The following is a 27,426-nucleotide window of genomic DNA, read 5'->3' as shown; positions in this document are numbered from 1 at the left end:
TTTCTCTCTCTTTAAAATATATTACTATGATTTAGGTATTTTTTATCAGCAGCTGCAAACACACTACACTATAATAGTGTGATCTTTATAGAAGATATTAGAGTTTGGGAATGGAGCCAAGTCGGCGTGGTATGGAAGTGCTCACCTAAATAAATCCTGTGGGCATTAAACGAAGTATAATTGGCACACCCTCAAGAGAGCCATCATCCCTTCCATTAAAGTAGCCACCGCGCTACCAGCAGCGAACTCACAGCGAGTATCCCCAATCACAGACCACTCTAGAGCCTGAACTTACTTATTTATCCAACAAAAAACATTTACAGAACAGGAAGCGACAGCACAAGCTTTCCTCCAAATCAGTCTCGACTTGCAGGGATAGCAACAACCATTCAACTCTCAATCTTTATGGTAGGTATGTGTCTATTTTTAAAAGAATTAATTTGATGAAAAGGCAGACTTCACGGTAAAAACCTTTCTGTTTCAGGACTGATTGGTGCAGCGCTGTTGTTTTTAAGCTGGTCTATAAAAAGAAACAAGGGGTCCTCCGGCCCAATACTGTGCCTAGGCAGAGAAATGGGAAGGAAAAGAGACTGCGTTCATGCACCTAAGTGAGTCAACTTCCAGATAGTATATGGTAAAATCCTAATGTAAAAGGAGTAAGAATCCACTGGCACCAAAGGATAAGAACAAAAGGGTGGGAAGGAAACAGAGTGTGAAATGTCGGAGGACTGACAAAGGATCAAGCAGCATTGGGGCTTTTGGGGCAGGGAGCATGCATTTGGATTGAAAGGTGAGGAGTAAGGAACCGAAACCAGTACTGATGGCTAGGTCAGTTGCAGTGAATGTCAGCCACAAATGGGAAGAAAGGAGGATGGGACTCTTATAAGGCAGGGGAGAATGCCCCACTATAGGAAGAACTAAGATGCCAGTGACTGATATCAAAGGCAGCAAAAGGCAGGTGGGCTTTGGGAAGACTTAAGTCTGACACTGTCAAAGACCCAGACGGAGAAGAAACATGGATAAATCTCTGTGATATATTTTGCGCAACTTGGCTCCAGACTGTACTGCAAAGGGTGCTTTTAAGCATTTTGGCCCATGTCCGCAACCACATTAGTACAGAAAGGTTGCAGACATGAATCTCTTTGGCTGTCTGAGCTCATCCATCTGGCATTTCTCTAACTAGCATTCGTCTACCCCAGGTTCATTTACATAAACAAGCTTCTAACTTCTGCTTCGTTAACAGGATTCTTAAAAATACAAAAAGAAAAAAATGCCAACAATACAGCTGCTTAAAAAAACAGAGAGTTAAGAGACAGACACCAACCAATAAAGGATCTAAGCTGTGCTGAATACTGAGTGGGTTCAAGGAGAAAGATAAATTACAACTAAAAGAGTTTCCCCCTCGCATAATTACTGACAAACAATGGTAGAAGAAACAATGTTGATGAAAACTGTCTGCTTTCCTTCTTACAACATGGGGAAATCCATTAGGAGGAGAAAGTAGACAGAAACATCTTTAAATGACTACCAAGGGTTTTGTTTTATAAAAAAAAATTTGCAAACTCAACACGAACTCTTCTTCTTTCTTTATAAAACTAAGCATATGAATGAGTATAACATTCTCAGTGGAGGACCAATAACCTGTGACCTTCATTCCCATCTCTGTTTCTATAAATCACTAATTTCTATTTCGCACTGCAAACTTACTTGCTCTAGAGCTTACCTGTGAATCTGAAGCATGCACCGCTTGGGTTCAACACTGGATTTTCAAGAATATGGGAAGGCCTACACCTGATCAGACCAATGGCTCATCTACTCCAGTATCGTGGTTCTCAGACCAGCCAGGACAAGACACTTTAGAAAAAGGTGGAGTAGGCAGTTATGGGAAGACATGCCCCCAAGATAGAAAGAATTTTCTGAGTCTTCATGCCCCGAAAGTATGGAGGTTTCTATTCCTTCCAAAAATCCTTTTTTTATTAGTACTGTTCCTTGCTATTGTGAATCAAGATGTTCTCACTCAACAAAGAAACTGGTATTTAAGCAAATGACTCAAGAATCCCAGAAAGATGCTATCATTTCTGTGCCCTTTAAAAATAAATGTGCGACTGTTTCAGGTGTACCAAATGTTACAGTTACTTCATAAGAGTTTACATTAGCACCTTTTGACACAGCAACAATTGTTATGTCTGTCTGTACCATCAGTGACCTAGCACAACCCTTTCCATCATTCTTTCAGCAGAAAATGAAAAGACATCTAAAGCCCCTGACAGACATTACACTTAGGACGCAATTAAAGGCTTGGGGGACCAGGTCCCAGCAGCAGGGTGGGGAGGGACAGGCGCTGGCCCAGGACTCTGCACCCCACAGCCAGGACTAGGTACGTGTTATCGGTTAACCATTTAGCCAATATAATTAGAAGAGGTTAAACAAGCCATTTTTAAAATGATCTTTACATCGCTATTTGTAGCTTGTTCTTGTCACACTTTTAATTGAACCTGTGGCCAGGTTCAGACTCTGAAGCACATGATAGCCTTTCAGGCTCTGGAGCACATGGTAGCCTTTCAAGACTCCTGTGGGATCCCCCTGCTGGGAACCAAGCTTGCTACTTGCCGGTGCAAAGGAGCCCAGGATCAGGCTCCCCCTGCACCAACTCTATGGCACCATGAGATCTGATGTAGGATCCCACAGTCATGCCCCCTGCCATGCACACGTGGAATAGCAGGAAGTGAATTGTTGGGATTCCACATCAGATCCCATCATGCCTTTATTTTAATGTCCGTCAGGAACCTAAATGTGATCCTATTATGTCCTATGTAGGACCCTGGAAAATGTTAATGCACCATCATTCATGGGACCATTTGATTTCAGCAGTATTCCTGTCCAGAGCCGGGGGTGGGACTCAGTCTTTTGAGGTCCTTCCAGCCCTCAATTTCTATGATTTCTATGATCATCATAGTTGTATGGGCAAGTTGCAGAAAGCAGTAAATGGATGCAGGACCCACTACTTGCATTAACAGGGATTTGAGCCAGGTGAAATAGGATCAAAATCATGCACCCGTTTACACCTAACACAACTGGTAGGATCCAGCCACAAATGCTTTTATAAGATTTGTTAGAAAAGTATATGTGAACAGCTACCTAATCCATTTATTCTCACTACAATATTGGTATTATGGTTCATGAAAAATGAGAGTATTTCTTGGTATCATTTTTATTGCACTAATTGATTTTTCTTATTAAGCACATAGAAGAAAATTCAGTTTTCTTCATTTATTCACAGGGGGTGGTTTTATAATTTAGTAGATCTATAAGTGAGCATTTGTGATTTATTCATCTGAAATCAACCATAAAACTGACACGTATTTGTTAGACTGCACAGTAGAGTACTTGTCTTTGAATCGCCTCCACTCAAACACACCAACAGAAAACCAGGGTCATTCAAACAAAACAACTAAACAAAGGATTTATCAGTTCTTCATAAAAAGGTCCTGAAAAGAAAAAAAGACATTTCCATCGTCATGCTTTTAGCTGACAACTAGCTAACACACATTAATATTTAAAAATCCTGCCTTAAGCCCTTTTTTTCATAGCAATATCCAGGCACAATGTGAAAGAGGGCTCTCTACAGAAATCACCAGAACCTGGTACTCATGTAGTGGTAGAAACCTGTTTTTAATGGTTACATTTCACTGCAGATGATTTTCAGCTTTTATCACTGGGGCCCATAGCAGGGGAAATGACTGCAAAATGTTGGTACTGTTCCTAAATTTTGCTCCAAACTATGACCTTTCCTTTATAAATTTTGTTTTCATTGCTCCTTTGGGTGCAAAGAAACCATCCTAAAAATGAATGTAAACTAAAGAGTATTGCCTTCCTGAGTCTGCACAGAGCCAAAAAGCAACAGAAAGATATTAAGCTGTAATTAAGACTGGTTTCGTTCAGTTAAACTGGGGGCTAAACGTAAAAACAAAATGTAATCGTGACAGTCTATACATCACTAATGTCAACTATCTCACCACTGAACTTTGTGAGAATCATACGGCTTCTGATGCTTATAGGTGGATACAACAGTAGCTGTTGTTTAGGATGGGAGCCATCAGGCAACCGATGCCTACGTAAGGAAAACACCAAACATCTTAAATCACATCTGGCCCTCCAATCAGAGTGAAAAGATGAGTCGCAACCTCACCGTTCTCGGTCCCCAATGCACAAACACTTTCTAATGACAAAAACCCAAACTACCTCCCATTGTCCCTCCTTCCCATTTAACACCTTATGAATTTCGATTGTGTGTGTCAGGGGGCCGCAACCATTTCAACATCTAATCTGACCTGCTGCATGTTTCGTACATGCCTTTAAAATGTTCAGTTAGCCCTGCATTTAGCTCAAGAATCTGTATGCAACTAAAGCACATCTCCCAGAAAGACATCTGGTTCTGATCTAAAGATATCAGATGGCAGCAAATCCACCGCTGCCGTGGACAGGCTGCTGCAGCAGTTAATCATCCTCACTGTTAAAAATTTGCACTTAAATTTCCAATTTGAATTCTTCTCATTTCAACTACCTGCCACTGATTCCTATTACACCACCTGTTCCAAGACTGAAGAGTCCTGTAGTACCCAACAATTGCCTCCCTACTGAAATTAAGTCACTCATTGATCACCTCTGGATGTACTAATCCAGGAGGTGGCCATTTACAGCCTGGATTTGGCTCATGCAGCTGTGGCTTTGGCAGCATTTGGAAGCAGGGGGCTCTGCCCATGACACGCAGCAGTTGCGCGCTCCAGCAAAGAGGGCTCTTCCCAAACCGCCAAGAGGCAGGAAGAAGTGGCAGAAGCAGCTTGATCCTAATGTTCATACACTCAGGCCTAAGCTGCCTCAACCCAGCCCTGCCAGAATATCTATTGTTGTAAAGAAATTCCTCCAGCCCACGTCATTTTCTGGTTCTTTTTCCGCACACTCACTATTTTTTCAATGTACTTCTTACAATGCAAACACCAGAAATGGACTCCAGTATTGGTCTTAACAGTGCTCACTAACTCCATCCACCCACCCATCATCAAGGTGCAGGTTTCAGCCCACAAATTCTGTGTGGTCGAGTTATCCATGACAATTATGCAGTGTATTAAAATTGAATTAGAGTTGTGTAAATTAGTAAGCATTACAACAGGAAAATGCCATTAACCATAAAAAAAATACTGAAATAAGGATTTGAAGTTATTTCCATGTTTACTTCAATAAAACCTTCAATTTTCTTTAATTTACTTTAAAGCTGCCACAGAATTTCCAGCCTACCATGGAATTAGCAACAGAGAACAAAGGAAACCAAGGGATATATCACTGTGATATTTCAATCCACTTTGAAACACGGATAAAGGATTTATTCTGTTGTAGCTCTGCCTTAATAGAGATAAAATATAACTTTAATCTAAAGAAAGATAATGATTTTCTTGTACAGTAATTATACCCTATGATAAACTATAACAGAAATTAACATCCTGACAGTCAGAGAAGCAATAACTGTGATATACTCGAACTTTGCCAATAAATTTAAACAGAAGGACTAAATTATGATTTGGGAGCTGGAAAAGAATTACAAAAATTATTGCAATTTTAAGGGAAGATCATGTTTATACCATACATCTCTTTTTAGAACACGTGCATAAGAAACTAGAGTTTCACATGCCGCCTTCTGCTATAGCAACCCCATGCAAATTTAACAGAAAGTTTTCTACATTGCACGTGTTGGGCAATTAAGTACAAATTAGTTATTAACAACATTAAAGAACAAAGGTATCAAGAATTCAGCAGATCATGCAGCTAGTTTCCAGCATAATGTCACTTCCACAAATAAGACATACAAGCAATTATGCACCTAATCAAATATTCATAGACTTTATACTTCAATTAATCAATGTATATAAATAAATAAAGGAGCAGCCATTAGCCTTAATTAAAAACACAACATACTCTTTACTTTGTAAGGACAAAAGAAAGCCACCAAATTAAGAGAGATGATACTCAGGATGATCATTAGCTTCATCGATTGGTCTGAAATACATGATGAAACTTCCAGTATCCCACATTTTTTTCCAAACTACCACTGTGTGGATTGAAAAAAAAATCACTTAAAAATACCCATCACTGTTGTCTGAACAGAATCCCAACAATTCTATTAATTCAAAGTTATTTACAATTTACAGCTATATTAAAGTTTACTGTTTAAGTTGACATTTACACTTTAAGGACCCTGAGGCGAGCAACAAAAACAATAAAGGGGTTCGAAGGCAAGCCACACAAGGAAAGGTTAGAGACAGGTATGCTTATAGAAAAGGAGATTAAGGGGGGATTGGGGAAATGGCAGGACATGGTAGCAGTTTTTAAATATTTCAAAAGGTGCCATAAAGAGGCAGGAGAATGACTGCTCTCCTTTGCTACAGAAGGCAGGACAAGATGGCAATGGCTTTAAATTGCAGTAAAGTACATGTCAGGACAAACGTCCTTAGTGCTAGCCCAGTACGGCAGTAGAATAGACCTCCCAGGGAAATTGTCCCTCCCTGAACATTTTCAAGAGAAGGCTGGATTAGCAACGGTCAGGGATGATTCATTTCTGCATTCGTGAAGGGAGTTGGCATACATGACCCTGAAGGTCCCTTGCAGACTTATGAGTCTATGCTTGACAGCGTAGAGAATAATGGTGAGTAATTCTATAAAAACTTCATATATCTTATTCACTACCCAGAAGTGGCACCGTCCACTTCCTTATTTACACGGAGATTGCTGCTCAAGGACGGCCCACAGAAATAGCTGTTTGCTCAGTCTGGAATTGTCTCAACTTCCAGTACATCGTTGGGATTTCTTTGCTCAGTCTTCCTTTCTTCTTCTTCCGGGCTCTTTGCCCAGTCAGGCTCAATCCCCCTCTTCCGTGTCTTGCCCAACTTCTCTCCCCCCAAGCCTCCTGTCACCCTCTAGTCTTCCCCCATGTGTTCGTAGCCCTTGTCTCTTTCCTCGCACGTCTAACCGTCTTTCTGTCTCCCCCTCCTGGCCCAGGCCAATTTTCCTGACTATCAGTTTCTCATTAGACTTGTCTCCCCTCACTTCGTGTACCAATTTGTCCCTGAGCAGGTCAGTCCCCTATGCTCAACCTCCCATTCTCCATTGGGTCCCAGTCTCCTTGCCAAATCGGTCCTTCTTCCCTGCGCCCCCACTCAAGAATTTTTAACTTCCTGCTCCAAAGTATTATAGCTTTCTAAAATATGGGCCACCATTTTAAAATAAGAAAAAAAAAATCAGGACAAAGCAACATGCTTCTTCTAGGACTGAAGTTAAGAACAATTTTAACTGACTATATCAAAATGTATTTCAGTTTGAGCCAAACATCCAACCTAACATTTTAGCCCAATCTATTGAAAGTCTGGCAATGCTATAAGCCACAGAAATAAAGGTTCTATAATGAGAAGTGTCAGACAAACGTAACAAGAAGCACGGCTATCAGCTTTGCCTATAATATTTAACAGGCATGTGATGCTTTTGAAAACGTTAACCCCTCCCCCCCCCCCCCCCCCCATTCCCTATTTAGAGGGATAGGGTCAAATGTTTCCATTACATACTGTAAGCTAACTCCAAATTCTCCCCAGTTTCTTTTCTTCTGTTTTTACAAACCACGTAAGCTTTTATACCCCTGCCAAGAGACTGGTAAACTCCTGCTACTGGGCCTCTAGGCTCAAAACTTTGAGTCTGAGCAGACCCCACCACTTGCTTTTTCCTCTGCCTCTAACACACTGTTAGGGCACAATCTATTTGGCTGTTGCACCTTCTCACGAGTGGCATCACGTGGCCTGAATGCTACAGCCTCCAAAGACTTGCGCCAACTCTCTATGGATATGCCAGTTGTTTAAGCACACACTGACTTAATCCTCATCTTGGAGATGCTCTTGCTTACAGTTCAATCTCTTCAAGCAAACCTCTGCTTCCTCACTACTCAAGGATTTTTTGGCCTAAATCAAAAATCCTTTCTGAATCACAGGGGGTCTCCTCCCCCTTGGAGGCAGTTTCTTTCATCCTCGTACGCTCCCACAGTTAAAAGGAACAAATCTACTAGGAACGTGTGCCCTTTCACTCCTCTCTTTTCCCCTTACTTGTTCCCGAGTCGCTCTGCTGAATCTCTCCTGCTGTGTAGCCTCTCCGGATTAGAGTTAACACCTCATCTCTTTTCCCTGCTTCTGGGGAAATTTCACTCCTTCAAACTCTAACCCCCTGGAAAAAGGCTAAAAAAGTGGGTTTGTGCAGGATGTAGTTACTCTTTTCTTCTATCCAGCTAAGATCAAAAACCTAACAATCAACCTATTCATGGACTGGTCAGATATGCCAGGACTGCTCACCTGTGTTTAACATGACATGGAACAGAGTTAGAGATAGTTGTAACGCGGAAGGATAGAGAGAGTTCACAAAATCAAACTGGAATTCATGTGGCGTACACAGATCCCACAAATGATCCCGTCTTCAGCTCAGCTTTCACTCAAGGGTTCTTTTACTCTGAAAGCAAGACTGAATCGGTGTGCAAAAATACCTTTTGAAAGGAAAGGCAATTCAGCTACAGGTGAAATATTTAGCAGTCTGTATATGCAGATTCAAATATTAATGGCCTTAAACATGGAACAACGTTTTACATGGGAAGATGTCGCCTAATCAACGACATAATGATTTAAATCTCCTTATTGCCGTTCATTTACTGAAACAAAATCTTAAATGGCTACAGCAACTTGCTGCAATCCTCGTTCATCTCATATGCATGAAGCATTTTCAAAACTCGGTTGTGGTGCACCACAAAGACAGATGACAGGGTTGGTCTGCTCACAGCAAACTGGATAAATCTTCCACTGATTATGATGTTTGGGATTTTTGAATGCCAGGCATGTTGTGCGCAGAATGCAAATACAAAGGCAATGCATGGCATGCTGTACAAAACCAGATATCTTGAGGCATATAATGAGATAACATCTATTACCATAAATTATGAAGTGATTTACGCATAAATGAGGGTTGTCATGAAATTTAATTTTAATGGTCTGATAATCAAGTAAGAAACACAATAATTACCATACCTAAGGTTTTCAATAAATTAAAATCACTGCTGTGGGCAATACATTATTTTTGCTAATGTACATAACACAGTTTCTTTCCAGAGCTTGGTCTGTTATATTGTGCCATTTAAAAAGTGGCAGAAAAATACCAAATCTCTGTGACAAACAGGTCGAGTTACTATTGACTGACTCGTAACATTTTTAAACTCTTGCATGATAGTCCCTCAATCGACACAATCGAGTTTTACCTTTCACAATGAAAAACTGAATGTAACAGCTAAGCATCATTAGCAGGGAAAAAGAAAGATTATGTGGATTATTCATATAAACACATCAATTGAAACACTTACACTTTAATTATATTAAAAGTCAGAATCCACTGAACAAAGAGCTTTATAGATGGAAAGCTCCATTAAACTAGCAAAGGTATTTAAAGCCAATGAGATAACCACTGCAAAAGTGCTCCTCTGACCACATGCAGTGGATCCATTTAACAAAATATACATACACCTTAATATAGTGCACTGAACGTATTTGAACTAACTTAAGCCAGCAGTCTTCTATACTTCACTCAATCTAAATCAGAGCTTCACTAGAAAAATGTATCTATAAATCTATTAAATAAGTAAAACCCTCATGTGTCTTCAGTGACCCAAACAAGAAATTTCAATGCATGTATTGAGCTGAGAAATTAGTTTCTGGGTTGTAGATTTTGCGTCTAACTTTCCTGTTACATTTCCAACTGAAATTCAAAGTCAAGACTCTTCTCCCATTGAACCCAAGCCTTTCTCCCAAATGATCTGGCGATCAGAAAAACTTCCCTTTCACTGTTGAGACGGATCAGTGCACACACAATTCGGAGTGTGCCCAGACTCACAAAGGAGCACCCTGAATCCCACAGCTCTCGAGGAGGGGAATACAAGGTGAATTCTCACGCCGACAGTGCCCGGCCCCTCATCCACAAATATTTAAAGGGTATGACAACTAGCCGTCACCGAACAGTTGGTCATTCCTTAAAGACAAAGGCAATGGGATATAAAAGGTTTGCAAGCCACATATGTTCCCCTTCCACATACAACTAAAAAAAAAAAGAACATGCTGTCGTCTCATGAATCAATATTTTGTAACTGCTAGTAATGATCACTACTGCCATATGCGACAGAAACCTGGAGAAAGCAACTAGCACGGGTGTGGGGTTGAAGGTAAGAGTGACCAAGGAGGGAAGAGCAAGAAGTTAAGAAGGCTAGAGTTAAAAAGGAAAAGGGAACATCTAAGGTATTAAGGAGGACAAAAGAAATTAAGAAAATATCAAAAATGGAGAAAGAAATAAAGGAAGCAGAAATAGATCATAGGGTAACACTTTTCAACCGTTAATAAGATACTAATGAAGACCACTGCAGAGGATGAGGAAAGAAAGGCATGGGAGAATCCAGTACAACTCAATACTCGCAATGGTTGACTTAATTCATTCAAACGAGTAAAGGCTCTAAAACGCTCTCCAAGAACAGTACCAGTTTTGGCCGTTTACATAATCACCTCTAACTGGTAGTGTCAGTCTTTTTGGTGAAAGAGGCTTGATCATTTTTCCATTATGTACAATCATGGAAGAATGGTAGGAACTACATACGTAATGCTAAAGTTCTTGTCCTTCTTGCAAAAGAGAAGATAAATTAATATAGAACATACATATTGGTAAATGTAATTTCTAACTCAGATTACAGCACCCAGATATGTTGTGATAAAACCAAAATAATTTTTTACTGAAAGGAGCCTACACTACCAAGATCTGAAGAGTGAAATAGGCTATGGTGTTCTTCCTTGATAAATGACGCTATTAGATACTGTCAGACCTATTAGACCCATCTAGGGCAGTACATTGCTTGGAAAGGTTTACACCTGGTACAAGATAATGATTTCAGGATATTTAAACTGAGATTATTAAAACCAAGTTAAAAATAAAAGGAGTCACTTGTTCAAACATCTCTGATAAAACCAAAATCCAAGATTAAAATGAAAGGCTCCCCACCCCACCCCCCCAATGCCCTTCACTCCTTCCCCACAGCCTCCCCAGCCCTGCTGGTGCCCCTCGGCCCCCACCCACAGCCCCCTGCCCCCCTATCCTTGCCAAAGGGGGCCCCAGCTGTGAGGGCTATGGGTCAGGGACCTAGGTCCACAGGCCCCTGCCCCTGACAGGAGGTGGAGGCTGCTGCAGCAGAGCAGAGCCCAGCTCCCTCCTGCTGCAAGCTTGGGGGGGGTGGGAGGGGGGGTTGGCACCCTGTGGCTGTGCACACTCTTGGGGGGCTATGGGAACCCATGGCCCCCAGATTTGTGCACAAGGCAGGGGCAGGCATGGGTTGCCCACTGCAGACTTGGGCTCCCACCCTGATACCCTCCCCAAAAAGCCTCCAGAGCCTGGTGGGTGCAACAGTGGGGCCATGCAGAAAAGCTGCTTGCCACTGCAAGCTCCACGCTGCCCTGGCAAGGTGTTCCCTGCCAGCCCAGGGGTAGCGGTGCAGGGTTGTGTACACAGGGGACACGTCACCAGGGCAGGGCAGAACTCACAGCAGCAAGCAGCTTTCCTATGCAGCCCCGCTCTGACCTGCCGCGTTGGGTTGCACCCACCGGGCTGTGGAGGCCCCAGGGGAGGGTAGCAGGGCCGGAGCCCAAATCCGCAGTGGGCAACCCACGCCTGCCCCCACATTGTGCACAGATCTGGGGGGTATGGGTCCCCCCTGCCCCTGAGAGTGCGTGCAACAGCAGGGAGCCAGCCCCACCCTCCACCCTGCCCCGGACAAGCTGCCCATGGCCCCATCCTGCTCCCCCCTGGGGCCCTGTGGCCACACACCCCCTGGGTGGGCAGCAGACCTAGCCCCAGCCCTGCTCAGTCCCACAGCGCTCCCACTTACCTGCAGGAGCTGCTCTCCAGGCTTCCTGGCAGCCATATGCATATACATGCACATGGCACGCCTGCTTGACTGCCCTCCTCCTCAATGTTCCCTCTAAGGAGCAGTGGTCCATGAGCACACCGCCTCGGTCCGGCATGGGACGCTTACCGAAGGGGGCTGGGGCCAGAGGCTGGAGCGGGCTTTGGGGGACTGCTCCGCTCCCCCGCATCAGGGCCAGGGAGTGCAGCACTTCCCTGGAGCCGGCAGAGCCTGCACCAGCCCCCCGCCCCAGGCTCCATCCTTGCCTTGCCTCACCTCGGGGAGAAGGGGCTGCCTGTCCCGAGTGAGGCTTTGCCGGCTCCAGGACACTGCTCCGCTCCCTGGCCCTGATGCCACGTGCCTCCTCGCTTCCCGAGGCGATGCAGGGAAGCGGAGCAGTGTCCCGGAGCCGGCAGAGCCTCACTCAAGGCAGGCAGCTGCTCCTCCCCAAGGTGAGGCAAGGCAGGGATGGAGGCCGGGGCGGGGGGCTGGTGCGGGCTCCGCTGGCTCTGGGGAAGTGCTGCGCTCCCCGGCCCTGATGCGGGGGAGCGGAGCAGTTCCCTGGAGCCAGCAAAGCCCGTGTCAGGCTCCCGCCCCCACCTCGCCTAGGGGCTGACCTTCAGCTCCTCTCCTGGTGCACGGCTTTGAAAAGGCTGTGCGCGGTCACACTTTCAGTTGTGCGCAGCCGCACATGCGTGCACCTTAAGAGGGAACCTTGAACCTCCTGCTCCCTCCCAGCCCCCTGCAGGCTGGAGCTCTGCCAGCCTGCAGAGGGCTCTTAGCAAAACTGCAAAATCTGCGGGTTTTGATGTTGCAATGAGAAATCTGCAGTTTCCTCCGGTAAAGGGGAAAATCAATGTTTTACTCCGTTTTGCCGTGGGAAACAGAAAACCCGGATCCCTGCTAATAACACCGAAGTTGCGGGTTCAATCCCCAGTTGGACTAGATGATTTGTTAGAGTCCCTTCCAGTCTTACTTCTCTATAATTGAGTCTTCATAATTGCCCTTCAGGTATTTGAAGATAGTTATCAAATCACCCCCTGCATTCTCTTTTCCAGACTAAACAGTCTTCGTTCTTTAAGCCTATCATCATAAGTCTTATTTCCCAAGCCTCTAATCATTTTTTTCATTCTCTACTGGGCTTTTCTGCCCTAGTCATCTCTTCCTTGAAGTGTGGGACCCAAAACTGAACACAGTAGTCCAGCTGAGGCCACACCAGTGCTTAATAGAGCGAGAAATCACTTGCCTTGATTTGCAAGAGATGCTCATGTTAATACAACCCAATATGCTGTTGACTTTTTTTTTCACAGTTTCATCACACCTGCAGTTCAGAGTCAGCCTCTGATCAACTAGTACACATCCATGTCGTTCTTCACCGCACCTCATTTCCATCTGATGAGTTCCATTTGATGAGCTCCACGTCTTGCTTACAGCTGAAGTCTTGCTATTAGCTTCCAAGTGCATGACCTTATGTTCTGTACTATTGACTTTCATTTCATTTCTATTAAACCAGTCCCCAAAATCATACGTTTCGTTTTGTATGACATTTTAATCCTCCTCTGCACTGACATCTCTGTATCTTCAGGAAATTTCATCAGTACGCTCCCACTTTTAGTGTCAAGGTCACTATTGAAGATAGGTCCAAAAACTATGCTTGAGGAACTCCACTAGTAACCTCCCTTCCAGCCTAATAGTTCCCTTTTAAACACTATTCATTAGTCAGCTTCTTCGTTATTTTATAATCCGCTAACTACCTTACAATCCATCAACATCTTCTCCAGCTTCACTAATCATTTCTCATGTGGTACCAGAGCTGATGCTTGCCAGAATTCTGGACACATTATATCTATTGCTTTTTTTTGGCTAAAAATTAGTTAACAGATATCAGCTACCTTTGGAAACTCCATACTGCATTTTATCCTATTTTCCATCCACCTCCATGTTCTCATTAGTCTCCTTTTGACATTTGTTCTAAATCTGTGCACAGTATCAAAATAAGGTTAACAGGCTTCTATTAGCCAGCATGATTCCCCCTACCCCACCTTCTTAAATGTAACGGCTATATTTGCTATTCTGCAATCATATAGCATTGCTCCCAACTTAATAACTTTATTGAAGTACTGGCTACCAAACCTACAATTTCACGTCGGTTCTTTCAGAATTGGGGGATGAAGATCATCTCATCCTCCTTAATGAATGCAGTAAGCTCTTTGCATCTCACCTCAGTTATGATTATTTCCATTTCCACACTTTCATTCCCATTATGCATTTTGCCTTTTCACTAGTGTTCAGTAGCATCCTCTTTATTGACAACCAGGTCAGGTATTATTTTCAGACCATACTTAAATATCCTTAATTGCTACACCATGGGACCCCAATGTTTTCCTTTTTCTATTTTTATTTGTATAGTTGAAGAATGTATTGATACTTATTTTAATATCATTCATCAAGGTTTAACACAGCTTAACTTTTGTTATTTCTCACTCAGTTTATTTCTACACTTTTTCAATTCTTGTTAAATAGTTTGGCAACATAACACCAATTTTCTCTAATAACAAAGGCTCACTTCTTGTAAGTGCCACAGAAGAAATGAGGTCTTCAACAGGCTTTAAGTGAAGATACATGGGTGGTTTTAACACTTTGTTTATGCTGTGCACTTTCCACTTGCAAGGAAGGTAGTAACCAGCTATCAAAAAAAAAAAGGTTCAGGAAAGGTAGAGAAACAACTAAAGCAGCTCTTGCTTGGCCGGGGGGAGATAAAGGAAGGAAGCAGACTGCTGGAGTTAATATACAGTAATTTTCCCTGCTTTTTATTTCTTTGTTTCCATTTCCTTTTCTTTTCTCTTTTCCTCTTTTTATCAGAATTGTTATAATGGTAGAAGTGAATTGAATAAAGGACTATTCTAAATTGTTGAAGAATTATGTTCACAGTGAATTCAATCTCCTTTGAGTAAAAGAACTAAGGTTACAACATCAAAATAAGACGCGTTTAGAATGTGTTAAAGGAACTATTATGAAATTTCTAGGCAAATATCAACTTAGCAGGTGCCTGCCATTTCTTTTCTTTTTTTTTAACTTGATTAACTGATCCCAATTATAAAATAAGGCAGCCAATACTCCGAGATGCATCCAATCCCTCAAAATACACACAAAGGCAAATAAAAATCTCCTACAAACAGCACTACTACAATCCTGAGGGGTTGAGGGCATGGAGAGCACTCTGTCCACATTCGCAGATGACATGAAATTATGGGGTACAGTAAACACACTAGTGGGAAAGGTTTGAATCCAGGCGGACCTGGATAGGTTGGAAAAGTGGGCAGAAAAGAATAGGATGCAGTTTAACAAAGACAAGCGCAAAGTGCTGCAACCAGGGAGAAACAGCTTCTTCTTTTTTTACAGATTCCAAAAATTTCCACCAGATTTCCAAGTAAACTTCTTCTTGCCTTCTCTCTTGCACAACACTGATTTGATGGGGCAACACTTCCATTAATAAGCTATTGTTGTAATGGGGAGGGGGTAAAACTTCCCAAATTTTAAGTCAGTCAGAGATTGTAGGGGTGTAAACTTCTCTTCCAGGCTTTTTTGCAACCGCTGGAAGATGAGTGATCAATTCCTGTGGCGCTTATGTGCTAAGTTCACAGGAAGGTTAAAAAAAAGAACACCAAGATGTTACGTGATACTTGGCATCCAGTTATTTCCCTCATCATGTTTTCAAGTTTCTTCCAGAACAGCTTAATTCTGGACCGTGTCTACCACATAGGACAGAATCCTCCCAGGTGACCACAGTCCCTCCAACATCTGCCTGTTCCTATACCATAAATGCATTTAATGTTAAGTGGGGTGTTAATACCACTGATACAGGATTTTAAAATACTTTTCTGTTATTATCTTGCAAGTACGAGGACCATTGTGCCAGACGGTCTCCAATTCTTCAACACCAATTTCCGACACAACGTCAGGAGCCCACTTTGTCATAAGGCTTTTTTCCTTCACATGGCTATTTAAAATTGCTTTTTGTAACACAGACAATAGGCCAGTGTGTTGTTTCAACTGTGTGACCAATATTTTCTCAGGTTTCTACTGAGATTTAACTTTCTTTGGAAGCGTGTTGAAAAGGGTCTCAATTGCAGGTATTGGAAAAACAGGATTTTAATATTATCTGCAGTATGTTGTGTTTTTTCAAAAGATCTAAATATATTTTCTTGAAATAACTGTCCAAACTGTATGATGTCAATCTATTCCTACATATTAAAGCTCCCTAAATAAATTATTAGGATTAAATTCAATATTGTTATGTATAGGAACTAAATGCAATGGGTATGAGCTTAACTTCTTACATCTGTCATCCCAGATTTTCATTCTTGTTCTCATAAAGGAGTGATTATATATTTAATTTGGCCTGGAAGATTTCTTTAGCCATGGCGATGTTAAGTTTGACTGTTGGACAGTAGGTTCACTCCATCTTTACTCAGTGCTCGCTGTGAACTGGTGTTAGTCAAAATTTCTGAAGTTAGACAGTTTGGTAGTGATATTTAATGTTTGGAAGCATCAGTCCTCCCTTTTTGCGGGAGGAAATTTTTAAATTTAGGTTTCTCATTTCCCCCCGCAAAAAGTATTTATCATAGCCTGCCACTCAGCTAAGATATTTCTTGGCACTACAGAAGGTAGAGCTTGGAATAAAAAATTAATTTGAGATAAAATATTCATGCCGACTGCTGCAATTCTACCTAACCGTGCAAATTTATAATTTGAGCAGTTTTCTAAGTCTACTTTGCTTGTCTGAATCAAAGGTATATAATTACAACTGTACAAATCCTGCCATTTTTAGTCATATTCACCCCTAAGTATTTTAATAAAACACTTACCCCCATGTTATTTCTAAAACATAAGACACTCAATCCTGCAGTGCACAAACAACAATGACCTGGTATCCTAAAATAAATTTTGCTGGAAGAAAACTGCAGCCAAAATAAATTAAACCGAGAAACTCTTGAGACTCAAACAAGCCTCTTCAGAGAAACAAACAAATGAAAATTAGGTTCTTGGAAGCTAGACAGAGATTTTAAAACGGGGATACATGAAAACACCGAGAGAATAAAAATCACAGTATGAACTTTTTAATGCTTCAAGCACTTACCGCTGACATTCGCCAGCATGTAGAACTAAGTCTTCATTGTTTCTAGCACTAATAGCAAGTTCGTGTTCTGTTGAGTTGAAAACATCAAGGAGGAGGTGGCATTGCCGTGTGCTGTTTGAATAGTGAAAAATAGAGGAAGATTATAGTAAGTATATTAGTAACACATTGAGCATTAGTTACTATATTACATTATGGAATTAATGAGACACATAAGTGGCTTATCATCTATTTCAATTATAATAATACTTTAATTATCTTCCATTGGGAATTAAATGTGCTTAAATTCCACTGAAGATAAAAAGGGGCATGCACACTTGAAACAAGAGTTGAATGAAACTTCAAATCTGCATATGCTCTTGTCAAAATATGTCTAAATTTCCTCAGAAGTACAGAAAGCCCCACCTTGGTTAAGACACCATTTCTATTAAAGTGTTCAATAGAGAATAAAGACGCTAAGAACTGATTTTTGTGAATTCTCTAAACTTTCAGTTAAGACAGGCTTCACTATACATTAAGATAGCAGACAGCATCTTTTTAAGACTAAAATTAAAATAAAGAAACAATAATTTAGGTGCAGGTTGAGTAGAGAGGGGCAACTCACCATACCATATTTGAGTTGTATATAAGGTACAAAAGGTGACAACGAGAATACACTTTAATCACAGCAACTACTAAAAGACTCTTTCATGAAAGATTCTCTCTGTTCCTTTGCAAAAGGGAGCTGAGCCCCAATGGTCAAACACAGCAGAGAATCCTACACTTTATCACCTAGTCTCCTTTGTGCCAAAACTTATTCTTAGAAATCTTTCGTTACAAAAATCTTTCTTGGCGAACATGTCAGTTGCCTCTCATCGTCTCAAGGAATAATACAAATCAAGCTGCACAAAAGAACCAGTATTACACTGTAAGTTTTAATGTCATCAGGCAAGGTTTTAATCTAAGAATATTTTCTTTGGTGTCTAACTTGTCACAATCAACATTTACTGAAGATGACAATGTTATACAAAATGAGAGAATCGGAACCGATGCCAACATGCAAAATATATATTCAGTGCTATATGACATGTTATTACTATTTCCTGAAGTACAATACCATCCATAAAAAAAAAAACCATAAAGAAATACTTGAGCATTTTTTCAAAGTATCATTATGATTTAGATTTAGCTGTAGGTAATGCTGAAGTTTACAATTTGCAACTTGTAAACATAGGCCTGTAAGCCTATCTAACTTATTTAAATGTTCATTTAGTAGTACCAATATCCAGGAAATGTGGCAATATTAAGAAACTATTTGTGTGTTATGTCAAGGTGATTGTTGTGCGTCTGGAGTATCCTCAGCAGCTCAGAGATTTCGTTCCAACTGAAGATCCCTGATATAAGAAATCATCCAAGTAATATATCATTACTTACTTTACTTACTCATAATCATCCTTTGAGCTTCCCTTTCCCCGCATTCCCACTTGCACAGTAAAAAAGCAGGGTGCCCTACACGTTGAAGGGTGGGCACGTTTTAGTTAAGGACAGACTGCTGCACAACTCCCCCACTCGGGGCAATGGAGAGCAATTCTAAATCTATGCCTTTCCTCAACAGAGGATGGCATCTCAGAAAGAGCATCGGGGAGGAAATACATGCAGAAAGATAAAAATTTAAGGCTGCCTTAGGCATGAATATGAGATAGGGACTCGCAATGCTTTCTTTGCCTTATGGTTCACCTTAAGGGTGTCTACTAATGACAGCAACAAAAGGAAGATCATGGAAAGTGTGGGTCCCTTAGTGAATGGGAGAGAGAACCTAGTGACAGATGAAGCGGAAAAGGCTGAAGTGCTCAATGCCTTTTTTACCTCAGTCTTCACAGGCACGGTCAGCTCCCAGACTGCTGCACCAGGCAGCACAGTTTGGGGAGAAGATGAGCAGCCAACAGTGGTGAAAAAAACAGTTAGGGACTATTTAGAAAAGCTGGACATGTACAAGTCCATGGGACTGGACGTGTTGCACCCGAGGGTGTTGAGCAAGTTGGCTGATGTGTTTGTAGAGTCATTGGCCATCATCTTTGAAAACCCATGGTGATTGGGAGAGGTCCTGGCTGAATGTAAAAGGACAAACATAATGCTCATCTTTAAGAAAGGGAAGAAGGAGACTCCAGGGAACTACAGACCAAGTCAATCTCACTTCAGACCCTGGTAAAATCATGGAGCAGATCCTCAAGGAATCCATATCTAAGCACTTGGAGAAAAAAATGACGAAGAACAGCACCATGGATTCATCAAGAGCAAGTTCTGCCTGATCAACCTGATTGCCTCCTATGATGGAATGACTGGCTCTGTGAATGCGAGAGAGCAGTGGATGCGATATACCTTAACTTTAGCAAGGCTTTTCTTGCAAGCAACCTAATGAAGTTTGGTTTGTATGAATGTACTGCAAGGTGGAGAGAAAACTGGCTGGATTGTCACACACAAAGGGTAGTAATCAATGGCTTGATGTCTAACTGGCAGCCTGCATCAAGTGGAGTGCCCCTGGTGTCTGTCCTGGGACATTTTGTTCCATATCTTCATCAACAAAGATGGGACGGAGTGAACCCCCAGCAAGTTTGCAGATGGCATCGAACTGTTGGTTCTCTGGCTACTACAGAAGGTCTTTATAGCTGGAAAGTCATACTGGGCTTGCTGAAATAATGGTAAATCTTTTCATTCTGAGTTTTCTTAATGGAAGGTCAATGGAAGGGACGTGATATACAAGGTGATGGAGTCAATCTAACTGAAATGAAGGAGACGGATCATCTCTTTGTGCTCTTAAGCAATGCACTTGGATTCAGTGTTTTGTTCATATCAAAGTGATTTGGCCTTGAGTAACAAATCTCATTTTGGGTTAGAGACCTGTTCACTCTCCAAGACATAAAAAGCAACAAGTCCAGGCATCATTCTCCAGTATAACTACCAATCGTGAAGGCTCCCAGGATAGCAATAAAGCTATTTATATTACATCAGGGGTGTCAAACCCATGTCTCCCCACGGGCTAGATCCAGAATTGGTGGTCAGCTGACTGGCAGCAGTGCAGGGGATAGTGCAGCCATCACTCGTCCCCTGCTGACACACATCCTAAATGAAGCTCCAGAACAGATTTCAGCAGTGGGCCTTTCCCCTGCTCTCTCCACCCCTGAATTCTTAGCCCCTGGGAGACTCATGGGCCATTCAACATAGTTTTTTTAAAGCAGATCCAGCCTCTGTACCACACTGGCCTCACTGCACTATATTATTATTCTGTATTACTCTAAGCTAACTATAAGAAAATTCAAAGCTACTCTCAGGGGACAGTCTAGTCCTAAGGCAAGATGACAAGTATTGCTCATTCTCTGTAGTAGTAGGTGACAGCAAAAAACAAAAGAGGTCATTGATGAATGCACCATCTTATGTATACACGCAGATGAGAGCAAAGCTGCCAATGAGCAGATTCAGTGCATGCCGTTTGAACACGAGTTCTCAACAGCTCCACTGCCAAGGACAATCACTGGTTTCCCAAGTGATAACGAAGAGTCCCTCAAAAACAGACTTTACATTGTATCAAAGAATCATTTACACGTTAGAGACCATGCCAAAAGAATCGCTCATTTTTCTGCCTTTCAAAGTGAATAGTGATGCTTTAAGTACAGAAAATAAATTGTAACAAATTTCAAAGAAATTAGGATGAAGACAAAACTATTAAATCATAGAGTGAGTTTGTGACAAAGCAGAAGGGATGCCCGACAGGATCTTGCGACTTGAATGATACCGAACAATGTACAACAACAAACCACAATGAGCTGTGGCCACGGCCAGACTCATCCACGGGAGAACACTGAAAATGCACGAGTGTGTGTGTTACCTCCCCAGGTAGAGAGAGATGTAACAGCTGCATCCATATCAAATGTACCAATCCAAGCTGTTATGTAACAAAGTCGCTTTAACATTAATCCTGCTTCATACAGGGTCTAAGTTAGGGCAATTTAACTAAAATGTATTGCTAGAGGCTCACGCAGACATAACACAGAACAACAGCTGCTGCACGTTCCCAAGCAGTTTCCCTTTTTTAAAGCAGCTAAAACATATGCTTGTTCAGACCCTCCCCCTAAATGCTGGTCCCATGCAAAATGACAGTCCATTATTGCATGTATATTTGAAAATCTAGTTAAATACATGCAGCTGTTTTTTATTCACAAGTTTCTATTAAAAATTCTACTGAGGTCTAGTGATCACTGAATATTAAGTGCATATTAAGTGCACAAATTATACTTTTCCAGGGTAAAAGATTATACAAAAAATAGCTTAACTTATGCAGAGTTCCTTTCCCACATCCCTACTTTCAAGGCTGATGCAACTGAGAACTAACTGAAGAATTATTATACTTTCAACCAAGGTTAAAATATGATAAAATTTAGATGCTATTTTTAAGTTGTAAGAGCCATCACAAATGAACATATAAATGTGAGTACTTCTCAACACTGTAACCAAGTTTGACAAACACTGCTTAGTTTAATAAAGTAATATGGTATTGTTCAAACTGCACAGAAACACGTATAGCATTGTACAGCCCGGTGCCTTTAACTTCTTTCACTACTCTAAATATGTTAAAAAAATAAAACAAAGTCAGTGACAGGGGGGAGGGTCTCCCCATGGCCGGATGCCAAGCCCAGAACTGCCGGTGGCATGCCTGGAAGTGCTAGTTGCACTTCTTGGGTGGTGGGGGGGAAACCAGCACTCCGTCTGTCTCCCCTGCCCGTCACCTAAGCCAAGAGCACTCGCACTCGGGGGGGCACCCCCTATGTGTCACTACCACCTGCCCGTGACAAAGCCATGCTGGCTGTCACCCAGAATCCTACCTTCTGCAAGCCTATCGCACAGACTCCTTAATGAATTTTTCCAGGATTTTCCGTGGGATAGAAGTTAGGCTAACTGGCCTATAGTTACCCAGGTCCTCCCTCTTCCCCTTCTTGAAGATGGGCACAACATTGGCCGTCTTCCAGTCCTCAGGGACCTCCCTGGAGCACCACAAGTTTTGGAAGTGTTTTCCAGGGGTTCCGCGATGACTTCGGCCAGCTCCTTCAGCAGTCTCAGATGGAGTTCATCCAGTCCTGCTGCTTTACATAGGTCTTATTTTTTTAATTGGTCACACACCAGTTCTATGGCAATAGTAGGAAGGGAGTCAGTCCTGCCCTGCTCATTCTGTACCCTACCTGGGATGATTTTCCCTTTGGTCCAGTGAAATACTGAAGCAAAGTAGTTCAGTTTTCTCCTGAGTGCTGGTAACTAGCTGTCCTGAGTTGTTGAGCAATGGCCCTACACTCCCATTTGTTTTCTTCCTGTTCCCTACGTACCTAAAGAAGGAGTTCTTGTTGTCCTTGATTCCCATTGCTAATTTAAGTTCAGTCGCCGCCTTAGCCTTTCTTACCTGTTCCCTACAAGTGCGGGCCATTGTTTGTACACCTCTTTCTTCTTTCTTAGGAGGACCGTGATTTCCCTGTTTAGCTAAGAGGGCTTCCCAGCCCTTCTGGTACCTTTCCTCTGCATGGGAATGGACTTCCTTTGTGCTTCAAGGGTTGTGTCAGTAAGGAACGACCGCTCTTCATGCACTCCTTTCACCTTGGGTCCCTGGTCCCGCAGCACTATCCCTAGTAGCAAACTTAGCTTGTTGAAATTTGCATTTCTGAAATCCAAAACTTCAACCCTGCTATCTGATTTGTCTGCCTTGTGATGGACAGCGAACATAATGGTTTCAAGGTCGGTGTCACCAAGGTCACCTCCTTTGGCCAGAACCAAGTGTAGGAGAGCGTTACCTCTGGTTGGCTCATGCACCACCCAAGCCAGGAACAGCTCTTCAGTACAGGTCAGGAAGGAACATAACTGATCCGACTTGGCCGAGTGTTCCTCCCAAAAGATGCCTGGATAACTGAAGTGGCCCACAACAACCATGTCCCGTGCATGCGTGGCCTCTGCCAGTTCTCGGGTGAACTCTAGATCAAGTTTCTCCCCCTGGTTTGGTGGGCTGTAGCATACACCTACAGTTAGGTCTCTCCCGCCATGCCCACCACCCCCTGCAGCTTGACTCGGAGGGTTTCAAGCTGTTCTTCTTTGGAGCCGATGTCGGCCTCCAAGGAGGTGTACTGCTCCTTTACACGGAGAGCTACACCTGCATATAACAAGCAGAGAACCACAGCTCATTGCTAGGAAGAGTAACAAAAGAGATAAGTTGCAAAATAAACAGTCAAGGCTACCAAGTGAGATTCAATTTTTGATAAAAAAAGTATTAAGAATTATTCGACCTCCGTGGTCAGAATGTATACAAACCGAAATTTAGGATAAAATTCCCAACTAAAAAATTTTAGTGGGCTTCATTTACTGTATTTACTCAAGTCCAAGTTGAGGTGTTTTGAGGTTTTTTTAACGTTTAACATGGGGGGAGGGGGAGGAGCGGGAGGAAGCCTGTCTTGAAACAAAGTACAAGGGAGGGGGGACAGACAGAGCCCTGGGGCTCCAGTTCCAGCCCCAAACCCAGGTTACGGCTGGAGCCATAGCTGCTGCCTGCCCCCCCACCCATCGTCTCTGCACCCTGACCTCCTCCCCACTGCAATCTTGGGTTCCCACCCCCTTCTCTATCTCCCCCTCCCCTTTTGCTGCTTCTGTCCCCACAACCCTTTCTCTGTCTCCCCACGCTGCAGCTTCTGCCCGTCTGTGCCTCTTGCCCCTCCCCTCCCCACTTACCTTTGCTCAGGCACTGGCGGGCTCAATCCCTGATGAAGGGAAGGGAGGGTCAGGGACGCAAAGGCTTCAGAGGAGAGAGAAGGGAGGGAAAAGGGAGAGGGCTCAAGGCTGCAGGGGGGCCAGCACAAGGGAGGGTAAGGAGAGGTGGGATAGCTACCTGCTTCCCCTACTGCCTGCCTTTCCTGGCCCCCCTACTACCTGCCTCCCTAATGCCCGTCTCTCACTGCCTGCCCCTTTACTGTGTCCCCCACTGCCTGCCCTACCATGTTCCCCCCACTTCTTCCCCCAATGCTGCTTGCTCCTCTGCAATGGTGTTGGGGATAAATAATTAGATTCTCTACATGAAAAATAACAACACACTGTCAATTTGTCCATGTGTAAAATGTATTTATTGGGGGGGGGGGGGGAAGGTTATCTAAAATTCAAGGTTGTCTTTGAATTCAGGTAAATACAATATTATTTACAACCCTGGTTTTGAGAGCATTATGTTATGGTATTAAGATGTCTTAAACCTGCAAAAGAAACCATCAGATTGAGCACTGTATAAATATTTCTCTTTAGAAGAAAGCCAGATTGAGAAACAGAAAATTCTATAGAATTTGAAAAGTCTGAGATTTATATTGTATGTTTTAGAGTCGTCCACTTTTCAGGCTCTGAATTTCAGTAGTAAATGTGCAATCCTTTCTCTTCTATGAGCAATCAGGGTGATACATAGATACAGCAAGGAACAGCTAGTCTCCTAAAGGTTTGTGTTTTCAAACATTATAACCACCTATTGCAGGTTTTATGTCCCTTTCTTTTGTTTCGTCTTTCAGTATATAACACAATAAACACTGTATTATTTAATTCACTCATGTACATTGCAATGTCTGTTTTGACATCATTTTGAGCAATTTACTCTTCAGGCACCGGCAAAAAATATAGTCTGGATTTTCTAATTTTCCCAACTATGTTGCTCAGTCTGCTCACAGTTTTTTACTGCTCCTCCCATATCCCAGAACGTTGCATCTATATCCGAGAATCCTTTTTAGCATGTGGTATAAAACAAAGTCTTTTTTTTTTCTTTCTATTTCTTGGTGTCATAACACCACTCCACTCCCTTAGGTCTGCCACCTCAGTCCAGTTGGAGGTGGGGGGCTGCTGTTTCACAGCTCCAAAAAAGCTTAAGGAGTGCGGAACTGTTCTCGAGTGGATTTCTACTAGTGTTTTGTCCTTAGGTTTAAAATGCCTGGAAAATAAAGCTTCTACAACTGCCCTGGGAAGAGTATTCTGTAGGATCACAGATCTCACTGTTAGAAGTCTCGTCACATACTATATCTTCTTTCCAATAACATTACATTAAGTCTAACTATGAACCTCTTCTTTGCCTACATTGAATACAATCAGATCAGGATCAACTTCCATGGATTAATTAATATTTAAGAATTCATATCACAATGAGGTTAAAAATACCCTTATACCTCATTGGCTGCCTTTTTTGCTGTTTTTATAGCTGGTTAAATGGGATCTACAGTTACACCTCCAAAGTCCTCCTTAACAGCACTTTTTTGCTTTTCAAACATGGCAGGTACCTCAGGTTTAGCTGGTTTTGTTCTCTAGTTGATTTTGGCTCTCTAATTTACCCAATCCCAGTATCCCTCCTTCAGATTTTATTAATTACTGCTTTGATATATGTATATGCATTCAAGTATGTCTCTAATAACTAAATGCCAAGAATTGAATTATTTCTAGATACTTTGTTACATTTATTTTTCCATCTGTTGCAACTTCAAAATATTTATATGAACATCTGACTTCTGTCGAAAACAGAAACACTAGGCTGTAACCTCAATCTGCAAATGAAAACGGTAAGTGGTTGGGAAAGCTAGAAAGTAAGCCATGACAATCTCTGGATTCTTTTTATTTTTATATCTAATGAGAAAACAATCACGATGCATAACTAGGAAGAAGCCTAAAGGAGAACGAGAAGGGGAATAGATGGTAACAAAGTGGGGGGAGTAGACGGTAGCTACAATCAACTATTGTCGCACACTGACAACAGTTGGAGAACACTGAGGTGGTGCCTAGCTTGCTCGACCCTTCTGGAACCTGCACAGCATCTCTTTTTCCATTCATCACAATACTGAATTCGCTAGGTGATATTTTCTAACTGTGAGCATTGTGAAAGTTGCTAGCCAATATTACTGTCAGTGACTTGATGAGAATTTAGCTTAAAAACTGATCAACAACAAAGAACTGAAATTAAACGAACAGAAAATCCAAATGCGGCGGAGGGGGTAAGGAGCCTGGTTGGAGCTAAGGGCATGCTCAGAGGAACGCCTGTATCCCATGACAGTTGTCAAGACAAGTTTAGCTATACAAAAACTAACACTATTAAAGGAACTGACTTCCAAAGGCCCAAACAATTGGGTGCTGGAAATAAGACTATTATTAGGCCAAGGTTCATTGTATTGATTGCAGGAGCTAGTTAAGGATGTAAGTTAATCACCAACAAGATTCAAGACGACATCTGAAAGAAGGTCAGGAAGATGCTCTTTTTGGGCAGTGCAGGTAAAAGCAAAAAAGAATGAGTTTGCAGACATAAAATAGGCCTTGGCATTTTGGTGAGTCTTTTTTTAAAGCTCCATCTAAGTCAATGATTTCCAGTTACCTGAGCTACTTAATTTTGTGTATTTAATTTTGGAATGTAATTATGTTATTGTTTATTTGTATTCTGCTCTATGCATTTGTATTTGCATATTATGTAGCACAATTTGAACCATCATTCAAAATAGAATTTAAGTGAAGAAAAGGATTGTTGAATTTACCAAATGCAACTCCAAGATGGCTAATTAAGAGTCCTATGTGAAAGTTGCATTTCAAACTAATGCATAAAATGACTGAAAGAGTAAGGCACCATTTTGCAGTAATCGATGGGTAAGAAATAATATATTATATATATATATATATTATATAAAAACACACCATTGTTTACCAAAGTATCAGGACAGAAGGTTTCATGTATCATTAATCTCAAACTTTGCATATAAAATATTGCTCCAAACAGTAATTAAACATGAGGATTTTTGGTGCAGAATGGGGCTTTTTCAGTAAGCTGACAGCAGGGTCAAAGGGTTAGAATCCACAACAAAGAACACAGAATCTCATTTGTGAAAAAAGAACGGCAGGTATGAACTGGTGAATTTTAAAGAGCTTAACCAATTTACAGCAGAGCTTGTGTTTGCATACACCTATGAGAGTGAGCACAGGTAGGCACCTTAAATTTGATGCTGCTCTATACATACATACACTTATATACATATACACACACGTACGCACAATTCATGCTACAGAACTGAGTTTGGTGGAAATTTTTAACTCTCAAGTATTCCTAAGGTCTTAGGTACCAGGATGATTGGTACAACACATTGGAAAGATCATTTCCCAAGTTTAAGTTGTCTTACATTGCAAATACACAGAGAAAAATCGAGATGGCAATTTTCCAGATGATCAGGAAGCTGCATAGTTCTCTCTCACCAGCACCTGATGGTAGCTGGAGAGTAAGGGG

The 27,426-nt window shown here is 41.9% G+C and overlaps 1 protein-coding gene across 5 annotated transcripts in view; it reads right to left on the bottom strand.

Moving 5' to 3' along the window:
- The window catches only part of TRAPPC9 (trafficking protein particle complex subunit 9), an 839,741-nt gene that overhangs the window by 479,823 nt on the left and 332,492 nt on the right, over window positions 1-27,426 (bottom strand). For all 5 annotated transcript variants that reach the window (XM_059723710.1, XM_006258702.4, XM_059723712.1 and 2 more), the window contains one exon: window positions 17,148-17,258. In XM_059723710.1, coding sequence (XP_059579693.1) covers window positions 17,148-17,258 — 111 coding nt within the window. The remainder of the gene's footprint in view (window positions 1-17,147; window positions 17,259-27,426) is intronic.

The sequence above is a fragment of the Alligator mississippiensis genome, chromosome 3, assembly GCF_030867095.1.
Source record: "Alligator mississippiensis isolate rAllMis1 chromosome 3, rAllMis1, whole genome shotgun sequence".
NCBI classification, from domain to species: domain Eukaryota; kingdom Metazoa; phylum Chordata; order Crocodylia; family Alligatoridae; genus Alligator; species Alligator mississippiensis.
This window is presented reverse-complemented; position numbering and strand designations above follow the sequence as displayed.